The 16784-nt window shown below is 41.0% G+C and overlaps 1 protein-coding gene across 1 annotated transcript in view; it reads right to left on the bottom strand.

Moving 5' to 3' along the window:
* LOC120428604 (fatty acyl-CoA reductase wat) overlaps positions 1–16784 on the bottom strand; it is a 30768-nt gene extending 13984 nt beyond the window's left edge. Inside the window, exons 1-3 of the mRNA XM_039593627.2 lie at positions 16327–16784; positions 10294–10680; positions 9857–10013 (exon numbers count right to left, since the gene is read on the bottom strand). Of these exons, the coding sequence (XP_039449561.1) occupies positions 9857–10013; positions 10294–10680; positions 16327–16614 (832 nt within the window). The 5' untranslated portion in view covers positions 16615–16784. The remainder of the gene's footprint in view (positions 1–9856; positions 10014–10293; positions 10681–16326) is intronic.

Genomic DNA, 16784 nt, shown 5'->3' with positions numbered 1-16784 from the left:
TCATTTTAAAATTACGTTTTTTTCTAACTTTGCAGGGTTACATTTTAGAGTGTAACAATATTCTACAAAGTTGTAGAGCAGACAAAAACAAAAATTTTGATATATAGACATAAGGAGTTTGCAAGTATTTTTCACGAGTTATCGGAATTTTACAAAAAAGTTTTTTGAAAAAGTTATGATTTTGACCATTTTTGACCAGATTTTCGAATTTTTAACCCCAAAAACTCAATCGTAAGCTTTTGAAAGTATTTTTTTTCGGAAAGTTCAGCTAATTTTGCATAAGAATGACCCCTTGGACGATTGTTGTGGCTTGTGCACTGCTTGTATGTGGGGATTTCTCGAAAAAAAAAAATCAAACCGGATACACTCACTCACCACAAAAATATTTTTATTTTTTTTGAAAAAAAAATTCTGATTCTCGCAATGCACGAGTCACAACAATCGTCCAAGGGGTCATTCTTATGAAAAATCAGCTGAACTTTCCGAAAAAAATACTTTCAAAAGCATACGATTGAGTTTTTGAGGTTAAAAATTCGAAAAAAAAACTGGTCAAAAATGGTCAAAATCATAACATTTTCAATTTTTTTTTGTAAAATTCCGATAACTGTGAAGAATAATGTTATGTCTATACATCAAAATTTTTGTTTTTGTCTGTTCTACTACTTTGTAGAACATTGTTACACTCTAAAATGTAACCCTGCAAAGTTAGAAAAAACACGTAATTTTAAAATGAAAAATTTTGTTCTAAATGAAAAAATTACCCTTCTGGGTTATTTCAGATTCAAACGGTACATTAAATTTCCCATAAAATGACATTTCTCACGATTTTTGACAGTTGAGTAACGGGAAATGGCAGCTATTTTAAAACTATTTTTAAACTTTTTGACAAAGAACTTTGTCTTAAAGCTCTATCTGCGGTGTCAATGCAAAATTTTTCGAAAATGTAGCGTTACCGTCGCAAGCCCTCGGCGTGACATTCTGTTTCTGTTGCGTAGATGCCGTGAAAACTATTTAAGCTAAAAGTTAGCCTCTGGAGGATTTAGTGTCCATCAGACTTTCATCAAAGACGGACCTTACGTTGGGAATTTTATTGCTCACACACACACACGCAGGTGGTGCACGAACTTGAGAGGAGGTCCAAGAAGTTATTGACGGTAGCCAGAACGGTCCCCGGAATACTGAAATGATCGGGAACAAATTGGTAGGATATCGGCCACACCCGGAGTGGCCAGTGCCCTGTGGGAAGGTTCTACCGGGAGGACATTTACGGAACCATACAAATTTGGGCAATATGGGTAACAAAATTCATGGTTTTTGATACTGGTAATGAAAATGACCATTTTGGCAGGATTGGCCACACCAGGAGTGGCCATTGCCCTGAGGGAAGGTTCTACCGGGAGGACATTTACGGAACCATACAAATTTGGGCAATATGGGTATCAAAATTCATGGTTTTTGATACTGGTAATGAAAATGACCATTTTGGCAGGATTGGCCACACCCGGAGTGGCCATTGCCCTGAGGGAAGGTTCTACCGGGAGGAAATTTACGGAACCATACAAATTTGGGCAATATGGGTATCAAAATTCATGGTTTTTGATACTGGTAATGAAAATGGCCATTTTGGCAGGATTGGCCACACCCGGAGTGGCCATTGCCCTGAGGGAAGGTTCTACCGGGAGGACATTTACGGAACCATACAAATTTGGGCAATATGGGTATCAAAATTCATGGTTTTTGATACTGGTAATGAAAATGGCCACTTTGGCAGGATTGGCCACACCCGGAGTGGCCATTGCCCTGAGGGAAGGTTCTACCGGGAGGACATTTACGGAACCATACAAATTTGGGCAATATGGGTATCAAAATTCATGGTTTTTGATACTGGTGATGAAAATGGCCATTTTGGCAGAATTGGCCACACCCGGAGTGGCCATTGCCCTGAGGGAAGGTTCTACCGGGAGGACATTTACGGAACCATACGTCTTTGGCAGAATTGGCCACACCCGGAGTGGCCAGTGCCCTGAGGGAAGGTTCTACCGGGAGGACATTTACGGAACCATACGACTTGGGGCAATATGCGTATCAAAATTCATGGTTTTTGATACTGGTGATGAAAATGGCCATTTTGGCAGAATTGGCCACACCCGGAGTGGCCAGTGCCCTGAGGGAAGGTTCTACCGGGAGGACATTTACGGAACCATACGACTTGGGGCAATATGCGTATCAAAATTCATGGTTTTTGATACTGGTGATGAAAATGGCCATTTTGGCAGAATTGGCCACACACGGAGTGGCCATTGCCCTGAGGGAAGGTTCTACCGGGAGGACATTTACGGAACCATACAAATTTGGGCAATATGGGTATCAAAATTCATGGTTTTTGATACTGGTGATGAAAATGGCCATTTTGGCAGGATTGGCCACACCCGGAGTGGCCATTGCCCTGAGGGAAGGTTCTACCGGGAGGACATTTACGGAACCATACAAATTTGGGCAATATGGGTATCAAAATTCATGGTTTTTGATACTGGTAATGAAAATGGCCATTTTGGCAGGATTGACCACACCCGGAGTGGCCATTGCCCTGAGGGAAGGTTCTACCGGGAGGACATTTACAGAACCATACGTCTTGGGGCAATATGCGTATCAAAATTCATGGTTTTTGATACTGGTGATGAAAATGGCTATTTTGGCAGAATTGGCCACACACGGAGTGGCCATTGCCCTGAGGGAAGGTTCTACCGGGAGGACATTTACGGAACCATACGTCTTTGGCAGGATTGGCCACACCCGGAGTGGCCAGTGCCCTGAGGGAAGGTTCTACCGGGAGGACATTTACGGAACCATACGTCTTAGGGCAATATGCGTATCAAAATTCATGGTTTTTGATACTGGTGATGAAAATGGCCATTTTGGCAGAATTGGCCACACCCGGAGTGGCCAGTGCCCTGAGGGAAGGTTCTACCGGGAGGACATTTACGGAACCATACGACTTGGGGCAATATGCGTATCAAAATTCATGGTTTTTGATACTGGTGATGAAAATGGCCATTTTGGCAGAATTGGCCACACACGGAGTGGCCATTGCCCTGAGGGAAGGTTCTACCGGGAGGACATTTACGGAACCATACAAATTTGGGCAATATGGGTATCAAAATTCATGGTTTTTGATACTGGTGATGAAAATGGCCATTTTGGCAGGATTGGCCACACCCGGAGTGGCCATTGCCCTGAGGGAAGGTTCTACCGGGAGGACATTTACGGAACCATACGACTTGGGGCAATATGCGTATCAAAATTCATGGTTTTTGATACTGGTGATGAAAATGGCCATTTTGGCAGGATTGGCCACACCCGAAGTGGCCAGTGCCCTGAGGGAAGGTTCTACCGGGAGGACATTTACGGAACCATACGTCTTAGGGCAATATGCGTATCAAAATTCATGGTTTTTGATACTGGTGATGAAAATGGCCATTTTGGCAGAATTGGCCACACCCGGAGTGGCCAGTGCCCTTAGGGAAGGTTCTACCGGGAGGACATTTACGGAACCATACGACTTGGGGCAATATGCGTATCAAAATTCATGGTTTTTGATACTGGTGATGAAAATGGCCATTTTGGCAGGATTGGCCACACCCGAAGTGGCCAGTGCCCTGAGGGAAGGTTCTACCGGGAGGACATTTACGGAACCATACGTCTTAGGGCAATATGCGTATCAAAATTCATGGTTTTTGATACTGGTGATGAAAATGGCCATTTTGGCAGAATTGGCCACACCCGGAGTGGCCAGTGCCCTGAGGGAAGGTTCTACCGGGAGGACATTTACGGAACCATACGACTTGGGGCAATATGCGTATCAAAATTCATGGTTTTTGATACTGGTGATGAAAATGGCCATTTTGGCAGGATTGACCACACCCGGAGTGGCCATTGCCCTGAGGGAAGGTTCTACCGGGAGGACATTTACGGAACCATACAAATTTGGGCAATATGGGTATCAAAATTCATGGTTTTTGATACTGGTGATGAAAATGGCCATTTTGGCAGGATTGGCCACACCCGGAGTGGCCATTGCCCTGAGGGAAGGTTCTACCGGGAGGACATTTACGGAACCATACAAATTTGGGCAATATGGGTATCAAAATTCATGGTTTTTGATACTGGTAATGAAAATGGCCATTTTGGCAGGATTGACCACACCCGGAGTGGCCATTGCCCTGAGGGAAGGTTCTACCGGGAGGACATTTACAGAACCATACGTCTTGGGGCAATATGCGTATCAAAATTCATGGTTTTTGATACTGGTGATGAAAATGGCCATTTTGGCAGGATTGGCCACACCCGGAGTGGCCATTGCCCTGAGGGAAGGTTCTACCGGGAGGACATTTACGGAACCATACGTCTTTGGCAGAATTGGCCACACCCGGAGTGGCCAGTGCCCTGAGGGAAGGTTCTACCGGGAGGACATTTACGGAACCATACGACTTGGGGCAATATGCGTATCAAAATTCATGGTTTTTGATACTGGTGATGAAAATGGCCATTTTGGCAGGATTGGCCACACCCGGAGTGGCCAGTGCCCTGAGGGAAGGTTCTACCGGGAGGACATTTACGGAACCATACGTCTTAGGGCAATATGCGTATCAAAATTCATGGTTTTTGATACTGGTGATGAAAATTGCCATTTTGGCAGAATTGGCCACACCCGGAGTGGCCAGTGCCCTGAGGGAAGGTTCTACCGGGAGGACATTTACGGAACCATACGACTTGGGGCAATATGCGTATCAAAATTCATGGTTTTTGATACTGGTGATGAAAATGGCTATTTTGGCAGAATTGGCCACACACGGAGTGGCCATTGCCCTGAGGGAAGGTTCTACCGGGAGGACATTTACGGAACCATACAAATTTGGCCAATATGGGTATCAAAATTCATGGTTTTTGATACTGGTAATGAAAATGGCCATTTTGGCAGGATTGGCCACACCCGGAGTGGCCATTGCCCTGAGGGAAGGTTCTACCGGGAGGAAATTTACGGAACCATACGACTTGGGGCAATATGCGTATCAAAATTCATGGTTATTGATACTGGTGATAAAAATGGCAATTTTGGCAGGATTGGCCACACCCGGAGTGGCCATTGCCCTGAGGGAAGGTTCTACCGGGAGGACATTTACGGAACCATACAAATTTGGGCAATATGGGTATCAAAATTCATGTTTTTTGATACTGGTAATGAAAATGGCCATTTTGGCAGGATTGGCCACACCCGGAGTGGCCAGTGCCCTGAGGGAAGGTTCTACCGGGAGGACATTTACGGAACCATACAAATTTGGGCAATATGGGTATCAAAATTCATGGTTTTGACAAAAAACTTTGTCCTAAGGGCACTGTCTACGGGTGTCAATCCAAAATTTCGCGAAGCGAAAGTGTAACGATGTGTGTAATTGTTTAAACGCTTATAGCTTCCACCCAATTCAAGCAATCTGCATGCTTTATCCACCAAACGAAAGGGGAAGTCTTAAATTGCAAGTAGACTATTTCACAAAGTTGATAAAAAGTATTCAAAAGTTAAGATGAAAATAAAAAATGAATGCAGGAAAAATACCGGCTGCTGATTGGCTGAGAGCACTTAGCAAATTTTGCATCCTCTCCTGTTTTCGTGGAACTGTCACGCGAGAATGTTGCACCACTGTTGCCACATTTCATGCGAACTATTTAAGCTAACGGATAGCCTCAGAAAAATTCAGTGCCTTACGAGGTTTCGACAAAAGCGGATCCACGGTGGTAATTTTATTGCTCACACACACACACGCACACATTGAAAGACACAGTTTGTGCACTAAATTGGGAGGAATTCTGTTCTTATGAAGATTGTAAGGACGGTCACCGGACCAGAATGATTTGGGGCAATGGGCTTGGGACCACATTTATAGGATATTGGCCACACCCGGAGTGGCCAGTGCCCTCGGGAAGGTTCTACCGTGGGGACATTAATCGAACCATACGGCTTGGGGCAATATAGGTATCAAAATTCATGGTTTTTTAAACTGGTAATAAAAATGGCCATTTTGACCGGATTGGCCACACCCGGAGTGGCCAGTGCCCTCGGGAAGGTTCTACCGGGGGGACATTAATCGAACCATACGACTTAGGGCAATATGGGTATCAAAATTCATGGTTTGGCCACTACGGGTGTGGCCAATTCGGGTGTGGCCAATCCGGTCAAAATTGTCATTTTCATTACCAGTTTCAAAAACCATGAATTTGGATTCCCATATTGCACCAAGTCGTATGGTTCGATTAATGTCCCCCTGGTAGAACCTTCCCGAGGGCACTGGCCACTCCGGGTGTGGCCAATCCAGTCAAAATGGCCATTTTCATTATCAGTTTCAAAAACCATGAATTTTGATACCTATATTGCCCCAAGTCGTATGGTTCGATTAATGTCCCCCCGGTAGAACCTTCCCCAGGGCACTGGCCACTCCGGGTGTGGCCAATCCAGTCAAAATGCCCATTTTCATTACCAGTTTCAATAACCATGAATTTTGATACCCATATTGGCCCAAGTCGTATGGTTCGAATAATGTCCCCCCGGTAGAACCTTCCCGAGGGCACTGGCCACTCCGAGTGCGGCCAATCCAGTCAAAATGGCCATTTTCATTATCAGTTTCAAAAACCATGAATTTTGATACCTATATTGGCCCAAGTCGTATGGTTCGATTAATGTCCCCCCCGGGTAGAACCTTCCCGAGGGCACTGGCCACTCCGAGTGTGGCCAATCCAGTCAAAATGCCCATTTTTATTACCAGTTTCAATAACCATGAATTTTGATACCCATATTGGCCCAAGTCGTATGGTTCGAATAATGTCCCCCCGGTAGAACCTTACGGAGGGCAATTGCCACTCCGGGTGTGGCCAATCCAGTCAAAATGCCCATTTTCATTACCAGTTTCAATAACCATGAATTTTGATACCCATATTGGCCCAAGTCGTATGGTTCGAATAATGTCCCCCCGGTAGAACCTTACCGAGGGCACTGGCCACTCCGGGTGTGGCCAATATCCTATAAATGTGGTCCCAAGCCCATTGCCCCAAATCATTCTGGTCCGGTGACCGTCCTTACAATCTTCATAAGAACAGAATTCCTCCCAATTTAGTGCACAAACTGTGTCTTCCAATGTGTGCGTGTGTGTGTGTGAGCAATAAAATTAACACCGTGGATCCGCTTTTGTCGAAACCTCGTAAGGCACTGAATTTTTCTGAGGCTATCTGTTAGCTTAAATAGTTCGCATGAAATATGGCAACATGGTGCAAATTTTGCCTCCTCTCCTGTTTTCGTGGAACTGTCACGCGAGAATGTTGCACCACTGTTGCCACATTTCATGCGAACTATTTAAGCTAACAGATAGCCTCAGAAAAATTCAGTGCCTTACGAGGTTTCGACAAAAGCGGATCCACGGTGGTAATTTTATTGCTCACACACACACACACACACACGCACACATTGAAAGACACAGTTTGTGCACTAAATTGGGAGGAATTCTGTTCTTATGAAGATTGTAAGGACGGTCACCGGACCAGAATGATTTGGGGCAATGGGCTTGGGACCACATTTATAGGATATTGGCCACACCCGGAGTGGCCAGTGCCCTCAGGAAGGTTCTACCGTGGGGACATTAATCGAACCATACGACTTGGGGCAATATGGGTAGGGACCATCCATAAACCACGTGGACACTTTAGGTGGGGGGGGGGGTAATGGCGATTGTCCACGATCCATACAAATTTCTTTTTTTGTATGGTTAATTGTCCACGAGGGGAGGGGGGGGGGGTTTAAAAGATTCCCAAAAAAGTGTCCACGTGGTTTATGGATGGTCCCGTATCGAAATTCATGGTTTTTGAAACCGGTAATGAAAATGGCCATTTTGACCGAATTGGTAACACCCGGAGTGGCCAGTGTCCTCGGGAAGATTCTACCGGGGGGACATTAATCGAACCATACGACTTGGGGCAATATAGGTATCAAAATTCATGGTTTTTGAAACTTGTAATGAAAATGGCCATTTTGACCGGATTGGCCACACCCGGAGTGGCCAGTGTCCTCGGGAAGATTCTACCGGGGGGACATTAATCGAACCATACGACTTGGGGCAATATGGGTATCAAAATTCATGGTTTTTGAAACTTGTAATGAAAATGGGCATTTTGACTGGATTGGCCACACCCGGAGTGGCCATGGCCCTGAGGGAAGGTTCTACCGGGGGGACATTTATCGAACCATACGACTTGGGGCAATATGCGTATCAAAATTCATGGTTTTTGATACTGGTGATGAAAATGGCCATTTTGACAGGATTGGCCACACCCGGAGTGGCCATGGCCCTGAGGGAAGGTTCTAACGGGGGGCCATTTATCGAACCATACGACTTGGGGCAATATGGGTATCAAAATTCATGGTTTTTGAAACTGGTAATGAAAATGGCCATTTTGACCGGATTGGCCACACCCGGAGTGGCCAGTGCCCTCGGGAAGGTTCTACCGGGGGGACATTAATCGAACCATACGACTTGGGGCAATATGGGTATCAAAATTCATGGTTATTGAAACTGGTAATGAAAATGGGCATTTTGACTGGATTGGCCACACCCGGAGTGGCCAGTGCCCTCGGGAAGGTTCTACCGTGGGGACATTAATCGTACCATACGACTTGGGGCAATATGGGTATCAAAATTCATGATTTTTTAAACTGGTAATGAAAATGGCCATTTTGACCGGATAGGCCACACCCGGAGTGGCAATTGCCCTCGGGAAGGTTCTACCGGGGGGACATTAATCGAACTATTCGACTTGGGGCAATATGGGTACCAAAATTCATGGTTTTTGATACTGGACATGAAAATTACCATTTTGATTGGACATTTTCCGAACCATACTTGTTTTGGCAATTGATTTCCGCAGAGGTGCCAAAGATTGAAAACATTTTATAGGAATAAATTATTTAGGATTAAATACATAGGCAATGTTTTAAAAATATAAAATAAAATAGAATATTTTTTAGGAGTTTTGTACAAAGTTCTTTGTCATATTGGTCATGTAGAACATAACCACCTGCACCTTTTTTTGATGAAAAATAGGTTTTTTCAGAGTTTTGAGTACGCCATCACTTCGGGCGTCTAATTTTACACAAAAGTCCCTTTGACACCAAATTTCTATCTCTTCACGGTTGCGAGCTACAAATCACTGAAAAACGTGTCTTAGTAAAAAACCAGAAAAATGAAAGGGGTCGTACCGCCCCACCGTCACGAAATATCGAAAAATGGACCTCGGATTCGTGATCAGGAACCAAAATTACCCCTTAGAGCAAAGTTTTACGCAAATCGAAGAGGGGTCGGGGCAACTGCTGTGTGAGTTGGCGGAGAATGACAATTATAACAAGATTTGTTATTCATCGTTATGATTTTTTTGTTATTGGATTGTTATTGTAATAACAGACTTATAACATTTTGAGTCATTCTTCGAACAAATCTTTGTTATTATTTTTTGTTATTTTAACAACTAATCCGATCATCCCAATAACAGGAGGAGGTATTCTTCCATAACAAAAAATGTTATTCCAAAGTTGTGTTGGCTTTCAACCAATATCAGACCAATAACAAATTTTGCTATGATAACATAAACTTTTATTAAACCATTATGCAAAAATTGATTTTTTAAGAAGATTCCAATACACTTTTTGTTATTTTAGCAGTATTTGTTATTGAAATGGCATGGCCTGTTATTACCGTCTGCCCGGGTCTTGAATCACTAATCCGAACCTCCCAATCAAAACCATCAGCTCAAAGTAGAGTACCTATCGGTGGCCGGAAAATTCCGATCGGCAGCTGCGCGTAGTCCTTCTGGATCATAACTTCGGCGCATTGTTTGCTGAACGTGTACGTATTGGGCATCGGCCCGAGGAAACAGTGCTGGAACCGGTCCATTTCCTGCTCGCTCAGCGCGTTCGTCAGCTTGGGGGAGGGTGATGAAGTACATAGAATTTCAATTCATACATCATTTTGCTAGAATTCATTATTATCAATTCTATGGAAGGAAATGGCAGCCCTCCACCATTTCTGGCAAATTTTCACTCGGAACTAAATTTCAGTTTGCAAATTTCAATCAATTTATATTATATTACTGGGAATGGTACCACAACCCATGAATCTCGATTTGCATAATTACAAAATGTAATCATCCAAATCTCCAAACAGATTAAAATCAACCTTCCCGGGAAATCCTTGTTGTTACCTGCAGGATCATCCCATGGTCCATCGGGATGTCATCGTACACACGTTCCTCAATGGCCGTCCGGTGGCAGTTCGAGTACAGCGTTGACACGTGCACCACCGACCGAAGCCGGGGCATCCGCCGGGCCAACTGAAGCACCTTCCCCGTACCGCCCACGTTGGTGGCCAACGCGTTCCGGATGGATTCGTTAAATTTGACCGACGCCAGCACGTTGAAGATAATTTCGGTTTCCGCCAGGAGACGCTCCTCGATGGCAGTGGAGTCATCGTCGCCCACGGCGTCCCGAGGGAACAATGTCGTGCCGTTGTTCAGGTCGATTTGGACGGCCTCCACCTTGGCGTAGAGCGAATCCATGCTGGGATAGCAGCAGCGTGCTTTTTCAAAGACCTGTGGAAGGACGTTAATGAGGTGTCAAAACATGGATAGACCGTTAGAATCGGGCTGAGAACAGCTTTGGAAACAATGACCTGCTAGAAGGGAAACGTTAAAAAAATGAAAATAAGCTCGTCAAAATTCCCATAAGTTTGCCGTTAACTCTGATTTTCATTGGAATTATTGGCTTACGTATATAAGCTTATTTATATTGCTCATAACTTAAAAAAAAACAGGTTATTTTTTCAGTGGCATAACACCGCTGTATCGTTAGGCGTCATCCATTAAGTACGTACGCTCTTAGGGGGAAAGGGGGGTTACTGTAGGTGTGACAAGATGTGACGAAGGGGGGAGGGGGGGTTTGCGAGACTGTGACGTCACGCTAGGTTTTTTTTTATGATTGCATAATATTAATTCGAAATGTACACAATTAAATTAAATCCTTTTTTCTAAAATTGTTTGCTTACTATTATTAAAAAGTATCACATTATAATTAATTATATAGTAACTTTTTTTTTATTCAGCTGGAACTTCAATATTTTGCAAATTCTTAATAAATAAAAATAAATGCTTTGAAAGCAGAGTGTTCATAAGAAAACTGCTATAGATGATTTGAACTTATTAGATACAAAGCAGTGAAAAACAGTTTTCAAGATTTTTTAATACTTGAATGTTATACCAGGTCTTCTTATTTTTAAAAGATACAAAACTGTTTTTTTATATCGCAATGTTTATTTTTAAAATTGAATACATAGCTACCTTTTTTTTATATTAAAATTGGGAAAAATACCAAAATTATGATAGCTTAAAGAAATAAAAACTATAAAAAATCCCATCGAAAACAAGGGGGGTGGGGTCTGGCAAAATGTGACGTACATTTTGAGGGGGGGGTTCAACCTTGTGTGACAAAGTGTGACATAGGGGAGAGGGGGGGGGGGGTTAATTTTGGCCGATTTTAGCGAGACATACTTTATGGATGACGCCTTACAAGGATTTAATTTAGGACATTGGTCAATATGGGGACTTTTATGTGAAATTACCTAATTACTTTTCACTTTTATTGAACACATAATGTCAAATTGATATAAAATAAATTAAAATATTTCTATTAATGTCTCTAAATGAAATAATTGAAAATAGTTCATTCAATAGCTCTTTTAAAAATAAAACTTGATAAAAATAAAATAAAATTACTCAAAAACGAAAACAAGGACAGAAAGCATTTAATTTTCTTCAAAATTTTAATTTTTTTTCCGCCAGCCAACACAGCAGTTGCCCCGACCCCTCTTCGATTTGCGTGAAACTTTATCCAAAGCGGTAACTTTTGTCCCTGATCACGAATCCGAGGTCCATTTTATGATATCTCATGACGGAGGGGCGTTACGACCCCTTCCATTTTTGAACATGCAAAAAAGAGGTGTTTTTCAATAATTTGCAGCCTGAAACGGTGATGAGATAGAAATTTGGTGTCAAAGGGACTTTTATGTAAAATTGGACGCCCGATTTGATGGCGTACTCAAAATTCCGAAAAACGTTTTTTCACCAAAATAAACACTTAAAAAGTTGTAAAAACTCTGCCATTTTCCGTAGCTCAACTCAACTCAACTATTTTGAAACATTTAGAACATCATTTTTCATATAAGAACAAAATTCTTCATTTTAAAATTTCGTGTTTTTGTTTTTTTTTTAAAGTTGGTCGTCGTTGGTCATGGCCGTTCATGGTCACCCGCAACAGACACGGAAGACAAAACAATAAGAAACGCAAAAAGTAACTTTTTCAAAACTTGTTTTTTGTACAATCACGATAACTTGTAGAATATTATTACTTTCTAAAAAATAACACTGCAAAGTTAGAAAAAAACACGAAATTTAAAAATGAAAAATGTTGTTCTAAATGAAAAATTACCCTTCTGGGTTAATGTAAATTCGAAAAGTACATCAAATTTCCTATAAAATGACATGTTCCAAAAAAATTTACAGTTGAGTAACGGAAAATGTCAGAATTTTGTTGTTTTGCAGACAAACGTTTTCTAAAATAAAAAACTAAGGTTTTATGAGGTACTGTTGTACTTCGAAATTAGAAATATAAAAAAAATCAGCTGGTTAAATCATGCTCAGAACAAATATCAACGTGGGATTTTTAAATTGTTTTCAGTTTATTACAAATCAAATTCCATTGAATTATTAAAGTTGTATAAAAAAAGGCTCCCCGGAATTATAGAGCCGTATGGCATTCTGCTTTCTATAATGACTTTCTTAATTTGGTATGTCATCATTTTGTTTTTTTTTTCTTTTTTTTTCGAGCATATCAAAAATACGGATAACAGTATAAAATTTATGCTGATTTTAATTTCTGCATCTTAGACCGGGCCGTGGCTTAATGGCTCCCGCCTCATGAGCGGAAGGTTCAGGGTTCGATTCCCGACCGGTCTCCTTGAAGTTTTTCGACTATAACTGAACTTTGAATATGAATAAAAAACGAACGGAATCAGGTGGGATTTAAACTCTCACACCTTTGGATTGGTAGTCAGATGTTCTAGCCATTTGGCCACCGAAGGGGTTGACACCCCTTGAGTGAATTAATCCGTAGTGGTGAATTAATGTCACAAGGTCATTTACTATATAATACAACAATCCCTTCCCTAACGATTCCCCACCACCATTATAATCTATAAATAACTCGAACCGGTTGGTACGGTATGTCCCCGGCTTCTTCTTCTTCCCCTTATGATTCTATGAAATGTGGGTTCCGTTCATAGAATCTGTCTCATGCGGTTAATGCAACGCAGTAGGCCGGGCCGCTTTAATGAGTGTAATACACTTCGGGGGTTCTCGGAAGTACTGCAATCATTAATAATGACAAGAAGGAACTTGAGGCGTAATCTAACCATAAGTTCTTCCCGGATGCTTTATTCGGACTGGCTGCGCTTGTGTTCGATTAGATTAGATTAGATTAGATTAGATTTTAATTTCTGCATCTGAAAATCAGCCGATTCTAACCGCGGACTTAAACCATACAAAAAATGTTTTAAGCTCATGGAATTATTTGAAAAACTGTGTTCAACAATATTTTTAAATGTTTGAATTAACTTAAAAATGATAAAATCAATGAAAAATTTGTCTCAGAAATATTAGCACATTTTCCAGGAAATCATCTTAACTCTTTCAGGACTGTCAATTTCTGGAGGCCATAAAAAGTTACTTTTTTTTACTATAACCGACTTTAACCTTCGGGAAGTCGCGTGTTTTGGCATTTCTTAAAAGTGCTGTTACAAAGTTTGTACAAAGTACACGTACGCGACTGCCCGTGGGTTAAACGGCTATCGTTTGAAATCTGTGCATTATCGAAGATATTTAAGTATATTTCGAATAAATATTTGAGCAACATAAACATGACAAATTTTTGACAGCCTGTTAAAGGAAACCAAACAAATCTTCTGTTCTGTGAAATTTGCATAAGTTTTCAATTAATTATTAAAAAATTACATTTTTCACTAGGTCATGGTCATGGTATTGTCTTTTCTTGTTGTCTAGCTTCGCTTAACGACATGGCGAAAATAAATTGAGGTTTATTGAGTTTTCACGAAGAACAAATAAAATTAAAAATAACTTCATGTATACCAAATTTGCTCTTCAAGACGAGTGAGATGAGAGCATAAGGTTTAAAGTCACCAAATTCAACATCTTTTGAAATAAAAAAAATTGGACTCTATCGTACAAAAGTTTTCAGAGAGAATTATGGTAAATAAGACCATCTACATACAGAGCCCTTTTTTCTTTTTTAATCTTTCTTTGACACTCTTATTTTAAATAAAAAAAACTGTTATAGTAAAATATAAACAAAACTTTAATAACTCAAAAGTTACTTTAATTACCCATGAATTACTTTGAATTACTCTTATTACCAATTAATTAATAAGTAAATAATTAAAATCAAAGTAATAAATAATTATTCACCAGCCTTGCTGGGAACCCTGGGAATCAGTATAGTATTTCATTATGGGTTACATACACAGCAAAAGAAAAGTGTAAATTTGGAAGGTGTAATTTTTGAAGGTTGAAGATACACTCTTTTATGATGTAATTTTACCTCAATTTAAACTGAAAATTCGACATTGCACCAGAATAGTGGTGAAATTACACATTTTCATGAGTAAAATTACACATTTATTGTGACATAAAAGATGTACCCCTTCCCAGATGTAATATTACCATGATTTTTTTCTCTGTATCACCTGCGCTTTTTATGAAGCTTTTTGCAACATCTTAGGCAATATGCTACAAAAATTTCGAACAAAAAAAAACGTAGACTTGCTTTCAAATAAGACTTAAAAAATAAACTTAAAAATATAAAAAAATCTTAGGGAACCGGCGAACTTTGACCACTATTCAATATGATGCAATGGCTCCGAAAAACAGCAATACTAAAATTAGGAAGAACGATATAACGTTATGATATTTTTGAAATGTGTATAACAACTAATCATAAAAGGGACCATCCACAAACCACTTTTTTGGAAATCTCAACCCCCCCCACCCCATCGTGGACAATTTTCTTACAAATAAAATCTTTTTTGTAAGCGTGGACAATCGCCAGACCACAATATGTTTATTTTTTATTTTTTGGGAAACCGGGGAAAAATACGAAAAAATCTTGGAAAATTTGTCCCTTGAAATCCCGGAATACAATTTTCAGTATCAACTCGGATCACTTTGCACTTTTCGGCAAAATTGTAGAAGGTTAAATTTCACATCAAAATTTTACCATTTTACTTTGCAACAATATCTCTAAAAAGATGCACATAAATATAAAAAAATCTGTTTGGTACTTCTCGATTGTTATTTCGATTTAACATTAAAAACTGTAATCAAACAAATTGCTAGGGAATCAATAAAAAAAAATCATTCTTCCCTAAGGCTCAAAAGTTACTGGTTCATTCTTTTTTTCGCTGAAACATTTAAAAAATAATTAAAATTAAAAAAAAACACGCACGGATTCCGAGAAATCGGTTTCCTGTGAAAAAAGTTAATTTATAAATCGGATTTGTTTTTCTTCCGTGAACCGATATTTCTGAATAGACGTCATCATTACCTTCAACTTTGCCGAAGACTCCAGCTCGATTAGGAAATTCCTTCATAAGATACAGATTTTCGAATATTTTCGTACCATTTTTGTATGGGCAGCTGCAAAATTGTATGGTGACTTTTATGGGTGAACCAAATGACTTCTTTGATCATATGTAAGGTCTCCACAAAGTTTGGGCCAATAAAAAAATACAAAAATATGTCCATATTTTCAGTCATTTCACCGTTTTTCGTAATCCTTAATCCTATTTTTGCACTGCATTCTAATTTTTAAAATAACACTCCACTAATTTTTCCCTTATAATTTCAAAAATAAACCAACTTGCTATGACATGACATAATTTACCAGCTGATTAAATCCAATCATCGTGACTATCATTTAGCTCGTCCCCAGAGCGCTCAAACTCAATTTACTATCACATTCCACGGTGATAACGGTTCACCAGTCGCAACGAGCGCGCAAATTCAATCTGGATCAAATCATCACGCGTGGAATCACACTTATGTTGTTGGTACAGTTTCAAACCACTCCGCGATGGTAGGTCGGATAGAAATCACAACTCCCCGATCACGTACCGGGTCCTGCAGCAGCCGCACCAACCGTTCCCGCGCACTCAGGTTATCCTTCCGGCGAATTAACAGAAATATCTTCCGCACGTTCAAACATCGCAGCGCTTTCTCGAGCAGAACCTTTCCCAGAAATCCGGTCCCCCCGGTGATGAGCACGGTGGCATCGTGGTACATGGCCAGCACTCGGTTTTCCTGACCACCGGCGGGCTCTTCGTGGTCATCATCACTGCTGATGCTGCTGCTGTTGCTCCAAGAACAACGTTCTGCCGCGGAAACCGATTCCGCGGTCTCCATGTTTAAGTTCGGCGAATTCAAAAGCACCAACAACCACTCGGCGAGCACCCCGGAAGTGCACTGGAACCGACGGGGGATAAGGCGCAAGGTTCACCCAGCGACCTACAAAGGCGTTGGGAGGTGCTGAATGAACCGACGGCAGGTTTTACCACCCCGTGAGGAGTGGTTGA

The sequence above is a fragment of the Culex pipiens genome, chromosome 2 (assembly GCF_016801865.2).
Source record: "Culex pipiens pallens isolate TS chromosome 2, TS_CPP_V2, whole genome shotgun sequence".
NCBI lineage: Eukaryota > Metazoa > Arthropoda > Insecta > Diptera > Culicidae > Culex > Culex pipiens.
Note: the sequence above shows the minus strand (reverse complement) of the source record. Positions and strands in the feature narration are given on the sequence as shown.